This window comes from Cherax quadricarinatus, chromosome 21 (genome assembly GCF_038502225.1).
Source record: "Cherax quadricarinatus isolate ZL_2023a chromosome 21, ASM3850222v1, whole genome shotgun sequence".
NCBI classification, from domain to species: Eukaryota; Metazoa; Arthropoda; class Malacostraca; order Decapoda; family Parastacidae; genus Cherax; species Cherax quadricarinatus.
Window position 1 is genome coordinate 35,380,892 of NC_091312.1, and position 17,579 is coordinate 35,398,470.

At 40.4% G+C, this 17,579-nt stretch overlaps 1 protein-coding gene across 2 annotated transcripts in view; it reads right to left on the reverse strand.

Annotated features, from left to right (window-relative positions):
- The window catches only part of LOC128689166 (uncharacterized), a 175,548-nt gene that overhangs the window by 57,955 nt on the left and 100,014 nt on the right, over positions 1 to 17,579 (reverse strand). For both annotated transcript variants that reach the window (XM_070087371.1, XM_070087373.1), the window contains exons 4-5: positions 7,306 to 7,412; positions 1,133 to 1,253 (exon numbers count right to left, since the gene is read on the reverse strand). In XM_070087371.1, coding sequence (XP_069943472.1) covers positions 1,133 to 1,253; positions 7,306 to 7,412 — 228 coding nt within the window. The remainder of the gene's footprint in view (positions 1 to 1,132; positions 1,254 to 7,305; positions 7,413 to 17,579) is intronic.

The following is a 17,579-nucleotide window of genomic DNA, read 5'->3' on the forward strand; positions in this document are numbered from 1 at the left end:
AGATGCAGTGGTAGAGGCAGTGGTAGAGGCAGTGATAGAGGCAGTGGTAGAGGCAGTGGTAGAGGCAGTGATAGAGGCAGTGGTAGAGGCAGTGATATTTACTAACATATATGTTATAAATAATAATAGTACATTATGAATAACATTTATTATTATTATTATAAATGTTATTAATATTAACATGTACTATTATTATTTATAACATACGTATATGTTAGTAAATACCACTGCCTCTATCACTGCCTCTATTACTGCCTCTACCACTGCCTCAACCGCTGAATTATTGTGAAATGTTTGGAAGAGCAGGGAGACTAATGTTCACTCCAGCATAAACAAAGCCACACTGAAGATGTGTCAACCACTCCCTCAAATTTTTGTACAATTTCCTCCTTCAATTATATCGTATTATTATTATTATTATTATTATTATTATTATTATTATTATTATTATTATTATTATTATTATTATTAGCAGTAGCAGAAATGTTTGATTCTTTGCTGTGTTCAAGAGTAAACACATGATGTCACCGTCCAATACCTGTTCAAACAGCCATTCCAATATGCAGTCATGAATGTGTTTACATTATTTATACTGTAGTTTAATAGCAAATAATGAATAAACAAAACACTCACCACACTGAGTGGTGGGAGGGCTGGCTGCCAGTTGCGGGGGTCGGAGGGAGGGTAGTAGGGACTCGCAGTGGTGGCCGCAGTGGTGGAGGCAGTGGTGGAGGCAGTGGTGGAGTCTGTGGTATTTAATAACATACATGTTATTAAAGCATAACATGTATATATTTAGTACAATTTACGACGTTTTCATGTATTTTATGATTGTTCATGGTTCAACAAGTTAAGCAGTATTGTATTATAATTCCCTACAATATATTGGGGCACCAAACATTCACGGTTTTTCAACATTCGCGAGGCTCTTGATCCCCTAACCCTCGCGAATGTTGAGGGACACCTGTACAAGCTATGGACCTGCCACCTTCATGCTAGGTAAATATCTCAAGTTTCATCTCCAAAATGTAACTGCTTTTGCACCATTGTAAAGTTGAAATATCTTAAGTCGAACCATCCTAAGTCAAAGGGCACCTGTATAATAAAAAAGTAACAATCATGTGTAACTTACCTTGTCTCCAAAGGGAACATCTTTGTAGCGTTTCAAACTGTCTAATATGTCTTTTATTACGACATAAATGTTGTCAACTGACAGCTTACGCGTTGCACCCTCAATCATGTCGATAAACTTTCTGTCAAAACATAAAACAAAAATAAAAATAACTGAAACCTAAAAACATGTGATAAATAACATTTAAACTGTAATATTTAACTGGTTACATGCACATAATAATTATAATAAAAATTTGGGTTTTGTTATTTTTCAGGAATTGTTATTTTTCAGTGCCTGCTCTGGAAAGACATTCACAAGCACTCACTCACCAATCCATAAATACAATAACAATGAATAAGAAATGCTGAAGTGCATATTCAAGAGTGACAGTATGATCAAGATCATAAGCTCTAGAGATTTATTTTCAACTGAGATTTGAAAGTACAAACAGACTCTTGACAGACATTCGCAACCTGTTGAACAATCTTGGAGCTACATAAGAAAAGGCTCTTTTCCACGAATGATTTCAATGATTCAGTGAAGAATATAAAATATTAACTGAGAATTTGCAAATAGTTCAGTGGTGCTAGTTTATGAAATTATAATACAATATAATGAACAAAACTTATAAAACCAGTAAGACAGGTGATTCTTCAATTGTTTACAAGTACAGTGAACCCTTGCTTATCGGCTGTTCCGCTTACTGGCCAGCTCGCTTATCAGCCGGTTTTTCGGCTTCCGGTTATCAGCCATTATTTCGCTTATCGGCCGTATTGGACGCTTATCGTCCGTCGACGTTCAGGCATTCCTGAGTCAGTGTAGCTGTGTCGCTGGCCAAATGAAGAAGCTTCTGCTCATTCATTCAAACATTTTGCTATAAATCAGTGTTTTTCTTTGTTATTTATTAAGTGCAACTTCGAAATAAGTAAGCATGGCCCCAAAGGAAGTTCCTAGTAATGTTCCTGTGGTAAAGAAAGTGAGAAACATAATGGAATTTAAGAGAGAAGTGATTGAAAAATTTGAGTGTCGAAACTTGCCAGGATGTATGGGAAAAACAAATCTACCATCACTTCCATCCTGGTAAAGAAAGAACAAATGAAGGAAGCTGATGTTGCGAAAGGAGTAAATATGATAACGAAACAAAGGTCACCAATAATGGAAGATATGGAAAAATTACTATTGTTGTGGATCAGGGAAAAACAATTAGTGGGAGATAGTGTTGTGGAGTCAGTGATTTGTGGGAAGGCAAAGCAGTTGCATGCATATCTTGTAAATACAATGCCTAGAACAAGTGCTGCTGCTAGTGATTTTAGGGCCAGAAAAGGCTGGTTTGAGAGATTTAAGAAGTGTAGTGGCATACACAGTGTGGTAAGGCATGGAGAGGCTGCAAGTTCCGATAACTGTGCGGCTGAAAATTTTGTGCAGGATTTCAAGGTGTACGTAGAGGCTAAAGGATTCCTCCCCCAATAAGTGTTCAGTTGTAATGAAACAGGCCTGTTTTGGAAGAAAATGCCAAAGAGGACCTACATTACGCAGGAGGAAAAGGCCATGCCTGGACACAAGCCTATGAAAGACAGGGTTACTCTTTTGTTCTGTGCTAACACTACTGGGGATTTCAAAGTGAAGCCTTTACTGGTGTATCACTCTGAAAATCCCAGTGTTCAAGAAACACGATGTTTTCAAGAGTAAACTGTGTGTGATGTGAAGGGCTAACATTAAGGCATGGGTCACAAGGCAAATTTTCAAAGAGTGGGTGAATGATGTGTGTGGTCCGGGTGTGAAAAAATACCTCCTGGAACATAAATTGCCACTCACGTCCCTCCTGGTACTGGACAATGCTCCTGCTCATCCTCCAAACTTGGTAGACCTATTGTCTGTGGAATTCCATTTCATCACAATGAAGTTCATGCCTCCTAACACCACTCCCCTCATCCAGCCCATGGACCAGCAGATCATTTCTAACTTCAAAAAACTGTACACCAAAGCAGGGTTTCAAAGGTGCTTTGAAGTGACCTCGGATACAGATTTGACCCTAAGAGAGTTCTGGAAGAATCACTTCAATATCCTCCATTACATAAGCCTTATAGGGAAGGCTTGGGAAGGAGTGACTTCCAGGACTTTGAATGCTGCTTGGAGAAAACTGTGGCCAAAATGTGTCCAAGAGAGGGATTCTGAAGGGTTTTGGGCTGACCCTGAGGACCCTATGCCTGTTGTGGAATCCACTGTATCTCTGGGCAAGTCCATGGGGTTGGAGGTTAGTGGTGAGGATGTGGAAGAGTTGGTGGAGGACCACAGGAAAGAGCTAACCACTGAAGAGCTGCAAGAGCTTTATCTCGAACAGCAACAGACCACAGCTCAGGAACTTGCTTCAGAGGAGGAAGAAGAGGAAGTGAAGGAGGTGACTTCTTCAGAGATTAAGGAGATTTGTGCAATGTGGACTAGGGTGCAAGCTTTTGCTGAGAAATATCACCCTGACCAACCTGAAACAAGCTACATCTGCAACAGGTTCAGTGACAAAACCTTGTTCCACTTCAGGGAAATCTTAAAGAGACACCTGAAACAGAGCTCTCTGAACAGATATTTTGTGTGACAGGGGTCCAGTGACTCTCAAGCTAGACAAAGAAGTGAATTAACCTCAGGCAGGGCTTTGATACCTGAAGTCCTTATAGAGGGGGATTTCCCTTCCAAAGAATACTCTCTCCTCCCACTCTCCTCCTCCCGATCTTCCATAAGCCAACAACAGTCTTCAATAAAGGTATGTAATACTGATTTAATTGTTCATTTATTTATTTTATCTAGTTCTCATTGTTTTGTGTATGCAAAACTATAATTAACCCCTTGACTGTCGAAACCCCAAATATTGAAGTGTCTCCTGGTGTCGAAAATTTTCGAAAAAAAAATCATTTTTTCTTATGAAATGAGAGAATCTTTTCCCAATGGTAATGACACCAAAAGAATGAAATCTGATGGAAAACTTAAGGAATTATGCTCTCGTGAAGTTAGTGACCTCAGCGATATTTACGAATCGGCGATTTTGTCCACTTTGAGCCCTATTTTTGGCTAATTCCATTGTTCCAGTCGACCAAGCTCATAGCTATTTCTTTAGAACTCTATTAGTTCTATCGACTGAGCACAGAAAACTGCCCATTTACCAATTTCAACTACCCAATAACGTGGTCAGAAATTTGCATTTTGGCCAATTTCACGCAAATTAAAAAATATGCCAATTTCAAAATAGGGTCCAGAATGAACACTGCAGACATTCCTGGCTCTAAAATAACATTTTCTTTGTTCATCAGTCATGTCTCCAGGCCCCTCTGATATAACTCTTGCTTTCTATTTTGAATTTTTATTAAAACAAAAAATAAAAGATTTACTGTTATGCAGACTACTGCAATATTGTAATAATTGTATAAATAATGTCAACCCATTCGTGACTGCATATTAGAATGGCTAGTTGGTCATTTATTGGACAATGACATCATTTGTTTTCTTTTGAACATCGGCAAAACTCAAACATTTCCCCTATATTGAGCTCCATTTCAAGGTTTTTTTCATAGTAAAACCAATCAAAATCCTGCGTGCTGCAGGATTTTTTTTATATGTTGCACGCTTACCACACAGACCCATTCTTTCACGTGTGGGCCTACCACCTTTCTCCTGCTTGTAACAAAAAAAGGCACAATACTGTGACTGGAACGATACACAAATAACCCGCACATACAAGAGAGGAGTCTACGACGATGTTTTGGTCCGACTTGGACCATTTACAAAGTCATACTGACTTTGTAAATGGTCCAAGTCGGACCGAAACGTCATCGTAACCTCCTCTCTTCTATATGCGGGTTATTTGTGTATTTCTCCTACTTGATTTCAAGCCATTAGAATTTTTGAGTATATATATATGTCAAACACGGTGGCTCGTAAGACGTATGTATACGACCGAAACATTCAAAGGGTTAATCTCTAAAAAATGTATTTTTTGTGAATATTTTTGGGTGTCTGGAACAGATTAATTGTATTTACATTAATTCTTATGGGAATAATTATTTCGGTTATCGACCATTTCGGTTTTAAGCCGGCCTTTTGAAACGGATTACGGCCGATAACCCAGGGTCCACTGTACTTCTGAAGCAGTGTTTCTCATGATGCAGTGCATAGACCCACCTGGTCCTAGACTTTTTGCTTAGGCATGAGACAGTAGGGAACTCAAACAGTTGAGATGAGCCCTAAAATAATGATGCATGGTCATTAGAGGCCAAAATAAAAAATTGGGCGTACTATTATGTCAAAAAAAAGCCTAATCCCCTGTATACTATTATGTGTACACAGTTTATGAGTTGAATGAACTGTTAGGAGAGGATGAGAAGGAGACAACTGCAGAAGAACTGCTGAAGGAGCTCCATTTCAGAGACAGACAGACAGACATAAAAAATAACAATGACAAAGAACCTGGAGATAAATAGTTAACAATGCTATAGTTCTGTCAGCAATTTCAAGTTATCAGTAAATGTACAGACATTTCTCACTGAACAAAACCCTGACACATCTAGAAGCATTATCTGTTCTCCTCCATACTCTCTCCCTCCAATCTGAAGTGGGGTTTGTCATCAGCAAAGAGCAGCTGTGACAACTCCCACTTTGTGTGTGATTCTTTATCTTTTAACTCCACGGAGCAGCTTATACTTTTACTGGGAAAAAATTTCCCTCTTTCCTACATACTCTAACTTGAGCCTCACTATCCTCGTAAAAACTCTTCACTGCTTTCAGTAACCTACCTCCTACACCATACACTTGCAACATCTGCCACATTGCCCCCCTATCCACCCTGTCATACGCCTTTTCCAAATCCATAAATGCCACAAAGACCTCTTTAGCCTTATCTAAATACTGTTCACTTATATGTTTCACTGTAAACACCTGGTCCACACACCCCCTACCTTTCCTAAAGCCTCCTTGTTCATCTGCTATCCTATTCTCCGTCTTACTCTTAATTCTTTCAATTATAACTCTACCATACACTTTACCAGATTCCTGACCATTGCCTTACCCCCTTTCATTTTACCTACTGCCTCACGAACTTCCCCCACACTCACAACTGGCTCTTCCTCACTCCTACAAGATGTTATTCCTCCTTGCCCTATACACGAAATCACAGCTTCCCTATCTTCATCAACATTTAACAATTCCTCAAAATATTCCTTCCATCTTCCCAATACCTCTAACTCTCCATTTAATAACTCTCCTCTCCTATTTTTAACTGACAAATCCATTTGTTCTCTAGGCTTTCTTAACTTGTTAATCTCACTCCAAAACTTTTTCTTATTTTCAACAAAATTTGTTGATAACATCTCACCCACTCTCTCATTTGCTCTCTTTTTACATTGCTTCACCACTCTCTTAACCTCTCTCTTTTTCTCCATATACTCTTCCCTCCTTGCATCACTTCTACTTTGTAAAAACTTCTCATATGCTAACTTTTTCTCCCTTACTACTCTCTTTACATCATCATTCCACCAATCGCTCCTCTTCCCTCCTGCACCCACTTTCCTGTAACCACAAACTTCTGCTGAACACTCTAACACTACATTTTTAAACCTACCCCATACCTCTTCGACCCCATTGCCTATGCTCTCATTAGCCCATCTATCCTCCAATAGCTGTTTATATCTTACCCTAACTGATTCCTGACCATTAGCTCTGTTAAGTACTAGAGGATAAAACAGACCTGAGATGCATTACTGAATACCTGAGCACTCCAGTGCAAACATTAACTACTAACAACTCTATATCCTCGTCAACACAAGAAGTACGGCCATCCATCTTAGCCACATCAACCCTCTCTACATGCTGCTATATCAACAAGCAATCACAACTGAGATGTAGTAATTTTTACCTAGTAAAACATTAGAAAGAGTAGTTTGGTTAATTTGGAGGTATGTGTGAAATGTAACCCTTTTTTTTTTTTCTACATGTTCTTCACTTCATATAATGTCAGTGTTCAAAGGTGCCACTTTTCAGGAATGTAACTCAATCATTAGGAGAGGGTTTATCATGCTCAAATGCAATACCAACAACACGATTCATAAATATTCATTTATTTTTCCAATACAAGAAAGACAAACCAATATGCTCACAGCAGATGAAATATGATTAAGAAGCAACTACAGTATTTATTTTCCAAAAATCACCTGGAGTGTGTATAGCTGGAATGGGATAAGTAATAATATTTCCATAACTTATCCCGAATTTTGAAGTCATCTCTTCCAGATTTTACTTCCTCCCACCGACACACAAACTGAAAAAAAAAAACAGTAAATATTTACGAAAATTAATGTTTATTCATATGCTAAAACTCTTCTAAAAATCCTAATGCTGACCACCTTGGTTCAACACAATGAATGTACAGTATCTGGGTAAGAAAGAGAAAAGAATTTATTTCTTTTCAACATGCCAGCTGTCTCCCACCAAGGCAAGGTGACCCAAAAAAAAGAAATAAACACTTTCATCATTATTCAACACTTTTACCATCATTCACACATAATCACTGTCTTTGCAGTTTAGATGTCACTCCAAACAGCCAATAACCCAAAACCCCTCCTTTAAAGTTGAAGGATCAGTTATGGAGAGAGAAGAGGGAATATAAATGTATAAATTCAAGGATTATGTGCATTAAAATAAGAGTTGGATGTGAAAAGTGGGCCATAATAAGTGTGTATGCACCTAGAGAAGAGAGGAGTGTAGAGGAAAGAGATTTTGGAAGATATTGAGTGTGTAGGAACTTTTGGGCCAAGTGAGAGAGTAATTGTGGTAAAGGACCCAAATCCTAAAGTAGGAGAAGCATTTAGAGAGGGTGTGGTAGGTAAGTTTGGGGTGCCAGGTGTAAATGATAATGGGGAACATTGATTGAATTTTGTATAGAAAGGAGTTTGGTTATAGGTAACACATATTTTAAGAAAAAGAGGATAAACAAGTATACAGTGGTCCCTCAATAATCGTCCGGCCTGAAAGTCGTCCATTTCGGAAATACTAGTCCCGTTATTTAGTCTAAACATTGGCTCACAAATGGTCCGTTAACTCGCTAATCATCCATCGTCTGGGACGCGTACTCACGCTCTGAGCCGCCTGGGCCTGCCTTCCAAGCCAGTGTGCCATTGTTTACCAGTGAGCGACGGTCCCCTCACATGCTCCTACGAAATATTTCATAATATTCCATTGGTTTTAGTGCTTGCAAGTGCTCAATAAGCTACCATGGCTCCAAAGAAAGCTTCTAGTGCCAGCCCTTTGGTAAAGAATGTGAGAAACACATACAATTTATGAAAAAGTTTGTAGAAAAATACAAAGGTGGTGGTGGTAGAGTGGAAGCAGTTGTGATAGTGGTTGATGGTGGTAGTGATGGTGGTAGAAGGTAGTAGTGATGGTGGTAGAAGGTAGTAGTGATGGTGGTAACAGTTGTAATAGTGGTAGTGATGGTGGTAGAGGGTTCCTTCTTTAGTGATTCAGCGATTCTACCAACTCCTCCAATTTTGTTGGAGTTATATAGGGCTAAAGAAAACACCACCGCCTCAGCTGCTGCTTCACCACCATTATGGATGGCTTACTCTCAGTGGCCCTTATATACCCAACAACAACATAACACAACACCTCTCATGACATACGTAATGACTTATTTTATTCATTCTAGAGTATATTCCATGTTTCTATGTTATTAATATTGTTTATTATGTCATATTAGTTGAATTGTGATAGATAAATAAGCCGTAGAGTTGACATTAGTGTCATATTCTCCAACAATAAACTTGCCATCCCTCCCTCACACAAACAAGTCTCCAATAAGAACATAAGAAAGGAGGAACACTGCAGTAGGCCTGCTGGCCCATACTAGGCTAGTCCTTCACAAATCCAACCCACTAACAGAACAAATGCTACCCAAGCAATAATCTCAGGTGCAAGTCCGACTCAAATCCAACCCCTCTCACTCGTGTATTTATCCAACCTAAATTTGAAACTACCCAAGCCATAGCTTTTAGAACATAAGAAAGGAGGAACACTGCAATAAGCCTGTTGGCCCATACTAGGCCAGTCCTTCACAAATCCAACCCACTAACAGAACAAATGCTACCCAAGCAATAAGCTCAGGTGCAAGTCCGACTCAAATCCAACCCCTCTCACTCATGTATTTATCCAACCTAAATTTGAAACTACCCAATGTTTTAGCTTCGATCACCCTACTAGGCAGACCATTCCACTCATCAACTACCCCTATTACCAATGTTCATTTATACATTTTATTAGTGCTTTACATTTATTTGGCATTTTTTTCTGCATGTAAATCTATATTTATGCTAGGGAAGTGACCCCTGAAGTGACCTAGAGTCCTTATGGAGGGGGATTTCCCTTCCAAACAATAACCAATCTTCCCTCTCTCTCCTCCTCCGTCTTCCATTCATCAACAACAGCCTCCAATAAATGTAACTGTCATGTTGAATGTTCATTCTTTTGTGCATGTAAATCTATCTTTTAGGTAAAAAAAAAAATTGTTGTTGATACTTCTGGGTGTCTGGAACGAATTAATTGGATTTACATTATTTCTTATGGGGAAAATTGATTTGAAAATCGTCTATTTCGATAACAGTCCCACTTCCAGGAACGGATTTAGGACGATAATTGAGGGACCACTGTACAAGATGTGATATAGGGCGTAATGACAGTAGTTTGTTCGACTACGTATTGGTAGACAAAAGACTGTTGGGTAGACTTCAGGATGTACATGTTTATAGAGGGGCCACAGACATATCAGATCACTTTTTAGTTGTAGCTACAGTGAGAGTATAAGGTAGATGGGATACAAGGAAAATGGAAGCAGCAAGTAAGAGAGAGGTGAAGGTTTGTAAACTAATGGAGGAGACACTTAGGGTAAGATATAAACAACTGTTGGAGGACAGATGGGCTAGTGTGAGTACAGTGGACCCCTGCATACCGATGGCATCACATAGCGATTAATCCGCATACCGCTTGCTTTAATCGCCAAAATTTTGCCTCACATACCGCTTAAAAACCCGCTCACCGATTCTCGTCCGAGACGCGTCCAATGTGCGGCCTGAGCCACGCTCACATGTTCCGCCGGTGGCATTGTTTACCAGCCAGCCTCCGCGGTAACATCCAAGCATACAATCGGAATATTTCGTATTATTACAGTGTTTTCGGTGCTTTTTCTGGAAAATAAGTGACCATGGGCCCCAAGAAAGCTTCTAGTGCCAACCCTACAGCAATAAGGGTGAGAATTACAATAGAGATGAAGAAAAAGATCATTGATAAGTATGAAAGTGGAGTGCGTGTCTCCGAGCTGGCCAGGTTGTATAATAAACCCCAATCAACCATCGCTACTATTGGTGGTACAGCTGCTGCTGCTGCTGCTGCACTGTCAGCTGCTGCTGCTGCTGTAGCATCGTCTGCTGCTGCTGTAACATCGTCTGTTGCTGCTGTAGCGTCATCTGTTGCTGCTGTACCACCGTCAGCTGCTGCTGCTGCTGTAGCATCGTCTGCTGCTGCTGTAACATCGTCTGTTGCTGCTGTAGCATTGTCTGTTGCTGCTGTACCACCGTCAGCTGCTGCTGCTGCTGTAGCATCGTCTGCTGCTGCTGTAACATCGTCTGTTGCTGCTGTAGCATCGTCTGCTGCTGCTGTAGCATCGTCTGTTGCTGCTGTACCACCGTCAGCTGCTGCTGCTGCTGTAGCACCGTTGTTGGTGTGGCTTATTGAGAATACCAAGAAACAATTAACCCCAGAGGATTTGCCACCCAGGATAACCCAAAAAAGTCAGTGTCATCGAAGACTGTCTAACTTATTTCCATTGGGGTCCTTAATCTTGTCTCCCAGGATGCAACCCACACCAGTCGACTAACACCCAGGTGAACAGGGAAAAATGCCTGGAACTAGTGCTCATATTGGTGAATTTAAAGCCAGCAAAGGTTGGTTTGAGAGATTTAAGAATCGTAGTGGCATACACAGTGTGATAAGGCCTGTTCTGGAAGAAAATGCCAAACAGGACCTACAGTACTCAGGAGGAAAAGGCACTCCCAGGACACAGTGTCTCATCAGTCATTGCTGCATCTTCAATAAAGGTAAGTGTCATTTATTCTTCATTTAGTAGACTAGTACATGCACAATATATACTGTGCATGTACTACTCTACTATTGTGCATATATCCTTCTCTTTGTGTGTGGGAAAATGTATATTTCATGTGGTAAAAAAAAATTTTTTTCATACTTTTGGGTGTCTTGCACAGATTAATTTTATTTCCATTATTTCTTATGGGGAAAATTCATTCACATACCGATTATTTCGCATAACAATTACCCCTCTTGCACGGATTAAAATCGTTATGCGGGGGTCCACTGTATAGGCAATGGGGTAGAAGATGTTTGGGGTAAGTTTAAGAATAGTGTGGAACCTCGGTTTTTGTGTGCCCCAGTTTTCATAGGATTCGGTTTTCGACGACTTTTTCAGTCAAAATTTTGTCCCAGTTTTTGTACATCTCGGTTTTCGTAGAGTTGACAATGGTCCGTACCGAACGCATCCGCCTACCTGCCCATATCACTCAGCCACTCAAGTGTCGAGTGTCTCAAGTCTGCCTTTGTTTATTGTTGAGTGAGCATCACCCCGCACGTTCAGCCAAAATATTTCGTAATAATCTATTGCTTTTTGTGTTCGTTTACTGAGTGCAACTGCTAAATAGAATTCAAAAAAGAAGTCGTAGCTAAGTACGAAAGTGGCATACGGGTGGCTGATCTCGCCAGGATGTACGGGAAATCTGCATCAATGATCAGTTCCATCCTGGCAAAGAAAAAAGAAATAAAGGAAGCTGATGTTGCTAAAGGGGGTAAATGTGCTAACCAAACAGATAGCAAACAACTGAAGATTTTGAGAAGTTGTTGTTGGTGTGGATCAATGAAAAACAGTTAGCGGGACAGTGTTTTGGAGTTGATTCCTTTTCCAAACAATAACCTCTCCTCCCTCTCCCCTCCTTGCCGTCTTCCATACGCCAACATGAGTCTTCAATAAAGGTAAAAGTGATGTTAAATGTTGATTTATCCATTTCATTAGTCTTCTTCTTTCAACACACCGGCCGTATCCCACTGAGGCGGGGTGGCCCAAAAGGAAAAACGAAAGTTTCTCCTTTTTCTTTCTTTCAACACACCGGCCGTATCCCACCGAGGTGGGGTGGCCCAAAAAGAATAACGAAAGTTTTTCCTTTTACATTTAGTAATATATACAGGAGAAGGGGTTACTAGCCCCTTGCTCCCGGCATTTTAGTCACCTCTTACAACACGCATGGCTTACGGAGGAAGAATTCTGTTCCACTTCCCCATGGAGGTAAGAGGAAATAAACAAGAACTAGAAAGAAAATAGAAGAAAATTCTGAGGGGTGTGTATATATACGCTTGTACATGTACGTGTAGTGTGACCTAAGTGTAAGTAGCAAGACGTACCTGAAATCTTGCATGATTTCATTACTCATTTATATTTATTTCTCATTGTTTTCTGTATGTAAAATTATAGTTATTTTCTATAAAATGTATTTTTTGTCAATATTTTTGGGTGTTTGAAACAGATTATTTGGATTTACATTATGTCTCATGGGAAGTATTGCTTCAGTTTTCATACAATTCGGTTTCGTCAAACTTTCTGGAATGAATTAATCACGAAACCCAAGTTCCACTGTATAGTGTTAGAGTGTTCAGCAGAAGTTTGTGGTTACAGAAAAGTGGGTGCGGGAGGGAAGAAGAGCGATTGGTGGAATGATGATGTAAAGAGAGTAATATGAGAGAAAAAGTTCGCATATAGGAGGCTTTTTACAAAGTAGAATGATGCAAGGAGGGAGGAGTATATGGAGAGAAAAACAGAGGTTAAGAGAGTGGTGAAGCAATGCAAAAAAGAGAGCAAATAAGAGAGTGGGTGAGATGTTATCAACAAATTTTGTTGAAAAAAAGAAAAAGTTTTGGAGTGAGATTAATAAGTTGAGAAAGCCTAGGGAACTAACAGATTTTTTTTTTCAACAAGTCAGCCATCTCCCACTGAGACAGGGTGACCCAAAAAGAAAGAAAATCCCCAAACAGAAAATACTTTCATCATCATTCAACACTTTCACCTCACTCATACATAATCACTGTCTTAGCAGAGCCGCTCAGATACGACAGTTCAGAAGTCCCTCCAAACTGTCAATATCCCAAACCCCTTCTTTAAACCTTTGACTGTCGCAGGCCCCTTTCTGAAACTGTCATTCTATGTCGCAAAATATTCGAAAAAAAAAAATTCTTATGAAAATGTTAGGATTATTTTACCGAGTGTTTTAAGCCTAAAAAAAAATTTTTTGCCATCAGTACTTACCGAGATATAGAGCCGTAAGGTTGGCAGAAAGTGAGCTGCGTACAGCAACAGCGGTGACTGCCGCCCACCCGGTATTCTTTTATTTACTCTTAATTCAAAAGTTTCTTGTATTTTCCAATATTTTTCTTTTCCAAGTAACTTATGTGGCCTGTGAGACCAATGTAAGGTGCATTGTTCAAATATACACTCATTGTTTACAACACAATAACTGAACAAACTTTATCACTATTAGTTTGTGTATAAAATTTGTTTACACAAACAATACAAAACAATGTTTATTACTATTGTTCCATAATATATATACATATGTACAGTCACTGAACATGTTCCTAGAACTGCTGCAACTTGTTGAACTCTTTGAAACATGGGTATATGCAGAGTGGCACTTGACACTCCTCACACATAAAATGAGTGTCTCTGCGTGTTTGTGGGCATTTTGTGGTATGTGTACATACATAACACCTCTTCTGAGCATTTTTCTTGGAAGTAGTAGGGGGCAGTTGTATGGGGTAGTGATCACTAGGCCTCAAACGAGATGGCGGGTGTTGGTAATTTCGTGGGCGCTGGTCTATTGCAGGTGTTGCTCCTTGGTACTTGGCGATTATTTGTCTGATTACTGACAAACAAAATTCACCATATTTTGGTGTTTTGTTGGTCCTCAACTTGTATATGTTATAAGCATTTAGCATGGAGATATCAACAAGATGGAAAAAAAGTTTTATATACCACTTATAACTCTTGCATACACAATCAGCAAACCCAATCTGCATGTCACATTTGTCCACTAAGCGCATATTGAGGTTGTAGTCCATGACAGCTGCAGGCTTTAGAATGGGTTCATTGGTCTCTCTATGCTGCCTGCCACTGTCTGCCATTTTGTTTTGGTGAACTGATGTCAACAATGTGACATCACGTTTGTCATGCCACCGAAATGCCATGATGTCATTGGCAGCAAAGGCTTGCACCTCACCTCTGCGAGTGCCAGCGTTGAACCTTGGCATATGTTTACGATTACCACGCACTGTGCCACACACGTCTGTCAAGTTCACTCGCAAGAAATCACTGAGTAAGGGGCTTGTGTACCAGTTATCAGTAAATAACATATGCCCCTTACCAAGATATGGTTCCATCATTGTTCTAACCACATCACCAGAGATACCTAATAACTTCATGATATCTCTCAAAGTATTACTGCCAGTGTACACAATGATATCCAAAACTAGACCACTTCTGCAATCACACAGTACAAATAACTTCATACCAAAGCGTTTCCTCTTGCTTGGTATATGTTGCTTGAATGAGAGTCTTCCTTTGAATAAAATCAAAGACTCATCAATAACAAGCTTCCTGAAGGGATAAAAATACATGCAGCACTTTTGTTTCATGTACATAAACACATTTCTAATCTTATATAACCTGTCGCTTCTGTCAGGCCTGGTTTTGTCTGAAAAGTGTAACATACGTAACAGTATCAGGAAACGATTGACACCTACAATGTCACTAAAACCTGGAGTTGAAATCAGGCGTTCTGTTGCCCAGTATGTGGTGACAGTGTGCTTATACACATGTGGCATAAGCATTATTGTGGCAAAAAACAGGTACATCTCTGCCACTCCACTGGTGTAGCCGTGATCTTGGTGAGAGAATTGTATTTGCCATGGTGTATTCATAGTATGTGTTGGTTTCCCTGACAATTATGTCCATCAGGGGTTCATCGAAGAATAACTCAAAGCATTCCAGTTCATTAGCATTGTTCCCAAGTGGACAGGATGGCTTTATTCCACTTTGTGTTTCATCAAAGTCATGGGGACTGGGAACAAACTCGTCACCTTCCTGCCAATCCCAGATGCGGTCTGCTGGTGGGTTCTGGATATTGTAATGTGGTTGTGGTTGTGCAGGTTGTGGTTGTGCAGGTTGTGGTTGTGCAGGTTGTGGTTGTGTAGGTTGTGGGAGTGTGGGGTTGGGTGAGGCTGGTTGTTGTTGTGCAGAGTCAGCAGCGTGGGTAGTAGCGTGGCCCGCTGCTGGTGCCACCATCACTATCACCACCACTGCCTGCTGCCTCACTCACATCATTCATACCCATCGTAACAATATCGTCATCTTCACTATCAGGTCGTGGTGTAGGGCCACGAGATGTGCTCCCAGAGTTACTCCTTCCCCTTGGAACAGCATATGAAACACTACCAGACCGCATGCTCCATCGTACATACTGCCGCTTCAATGGGGAATATTCACCCTCAATAACCTTGAAATCACTATCACTATCACATTCACTGCTAACATCTGGGTCTTGTACATGACCAAATAGTTTCCTCTTTCGTCCTGGTACAGGTGAACGTGAACGTGAACAAGCCGGCCCAGCACCAGAGGTGGAAGGTTGTGGGTCATCTGGGTTTTCATCACTAATTACATCATCCTGGGCACTTTTTTCGGTCACCCTCACTTGAAAACCCTGGACTTCACTGTCACTGACACTTTCATCACTTGGGAACGAAAGACCTCCAATCCGCCGAGGAGTGAGGTACTTCTTACTGCGAGGCATAGTGAAAATGGACTACCAAGATAGCGTTCCCACAACGCACCGCTGAGTCCAAGATTTTTTTTACAGGGTGCACACCCACCACTGAGACCTATTCTCTCTCATGTTGGCCTACCAGGCTTTTCCCACTTGATTTGAAGCCGCTAGAGGGGTGTTAATGTTGCAGTTTAAAAACTGTAGTGTAAAGCACCCTTCTGGCAAGACAGTGATGGAGTGAATGATGGTGAAAGTTTTTCTTTTTCGGGCCACCCTGCCTTGGTGGGAATCGGCCAGTGTGATAAAAAAAAAAATATACGGCTAGTATATATACGGCGTAAACAGTCAAAGGGTTAAAGTGCAGGCACTGTACTTCCCATTCCCAGGACTCAAGTCCAGCTAACCAGTTTCCCTAAATCCCTTCACTAAATATTACCCTGCTCACACTCCAACAGCTCGTCAGGTCCCAAAAACCATTCGTCTCCATTCACTGCTATCTAACACGCTCATACACTTTTGTTGGAAATCCAAGCCCCTCGCCCACAAAACCTCCTTTAACCCTTCCCTTCTTTAACCCCTTCCCTACAGATTTATACCCTCTCCAAGTCATTCTACTTTGATCCATTCTCTCTAAATGACCAAACCACCTCAACAACCCCTCTTCAGCCCTCTGATTAATACTTTTAGTAACTCCACACCTCCTCCTAATTTCCACACTCCAAATGGATTTGTTACTTAAAAATAGGAGAGGAGAGTTATTAAATGAAGAGTTAGATGTATCGGGAAGGAGGGAATATTTTGAGGAACTGTTAAATTTGATCAAGATAGGGAAGCTGTGATTTCGTGTATAGGGCAAGGAGGAATAACATCTTATAGGAGTGAGGAAGAACCAGTTGTGAGAGTGGGAGAGTGCATGGGGCAGTGGGTAAAATGAAGGGGAATAAAGCAGCTAGGATTGATGGGATAAAGATAATGTTAAAAGCAGGTGGGGGATATAGTTTTGAAATAGTGCTTCTGTTTAATAAATGTATGGAAGAGGATAAGGTACCTAGGGATTGGCAGAGAGCATGCATAGTTCTTTTATATAAAGGCAAAGGGGACAAATGAGTGTAAAAATTATATGGGAATAAGTCTGAGTATGCCTGGGAAAGTGTATGATAGAGTTATTACTGAAAGAATTAAGAGTAGGATGGAGACCAGGATAGCAGATGAACACGGAGGCTTTAGGAAGGGTAGGGGGTGCATATACCAAGTGTTTGCAATGAAACATATAGGTGAATAGTATTTAGATAAGGGTAAAGAGGTTTTTGTGGCATTTATGGATTTGGAAAAGGCATATGATAGGGTGGATAGGGGGGCAATGTGGCAGATGTTGTAAATGTATGGAATAGGAGGTAGGTTATTAAAAGCAGCGAAGAGTCTCTACAAGGATAGTGAGGCTCAGGTTAGAGTATGTAGGCAAGAGGAAGATTATTTCCCAGTAAAAGTATGCCTTAGACAGGGATGTGTGATGTCACCATGGTTGTTCAATATATTAATAGATGGAGGTGTGAGAGAAG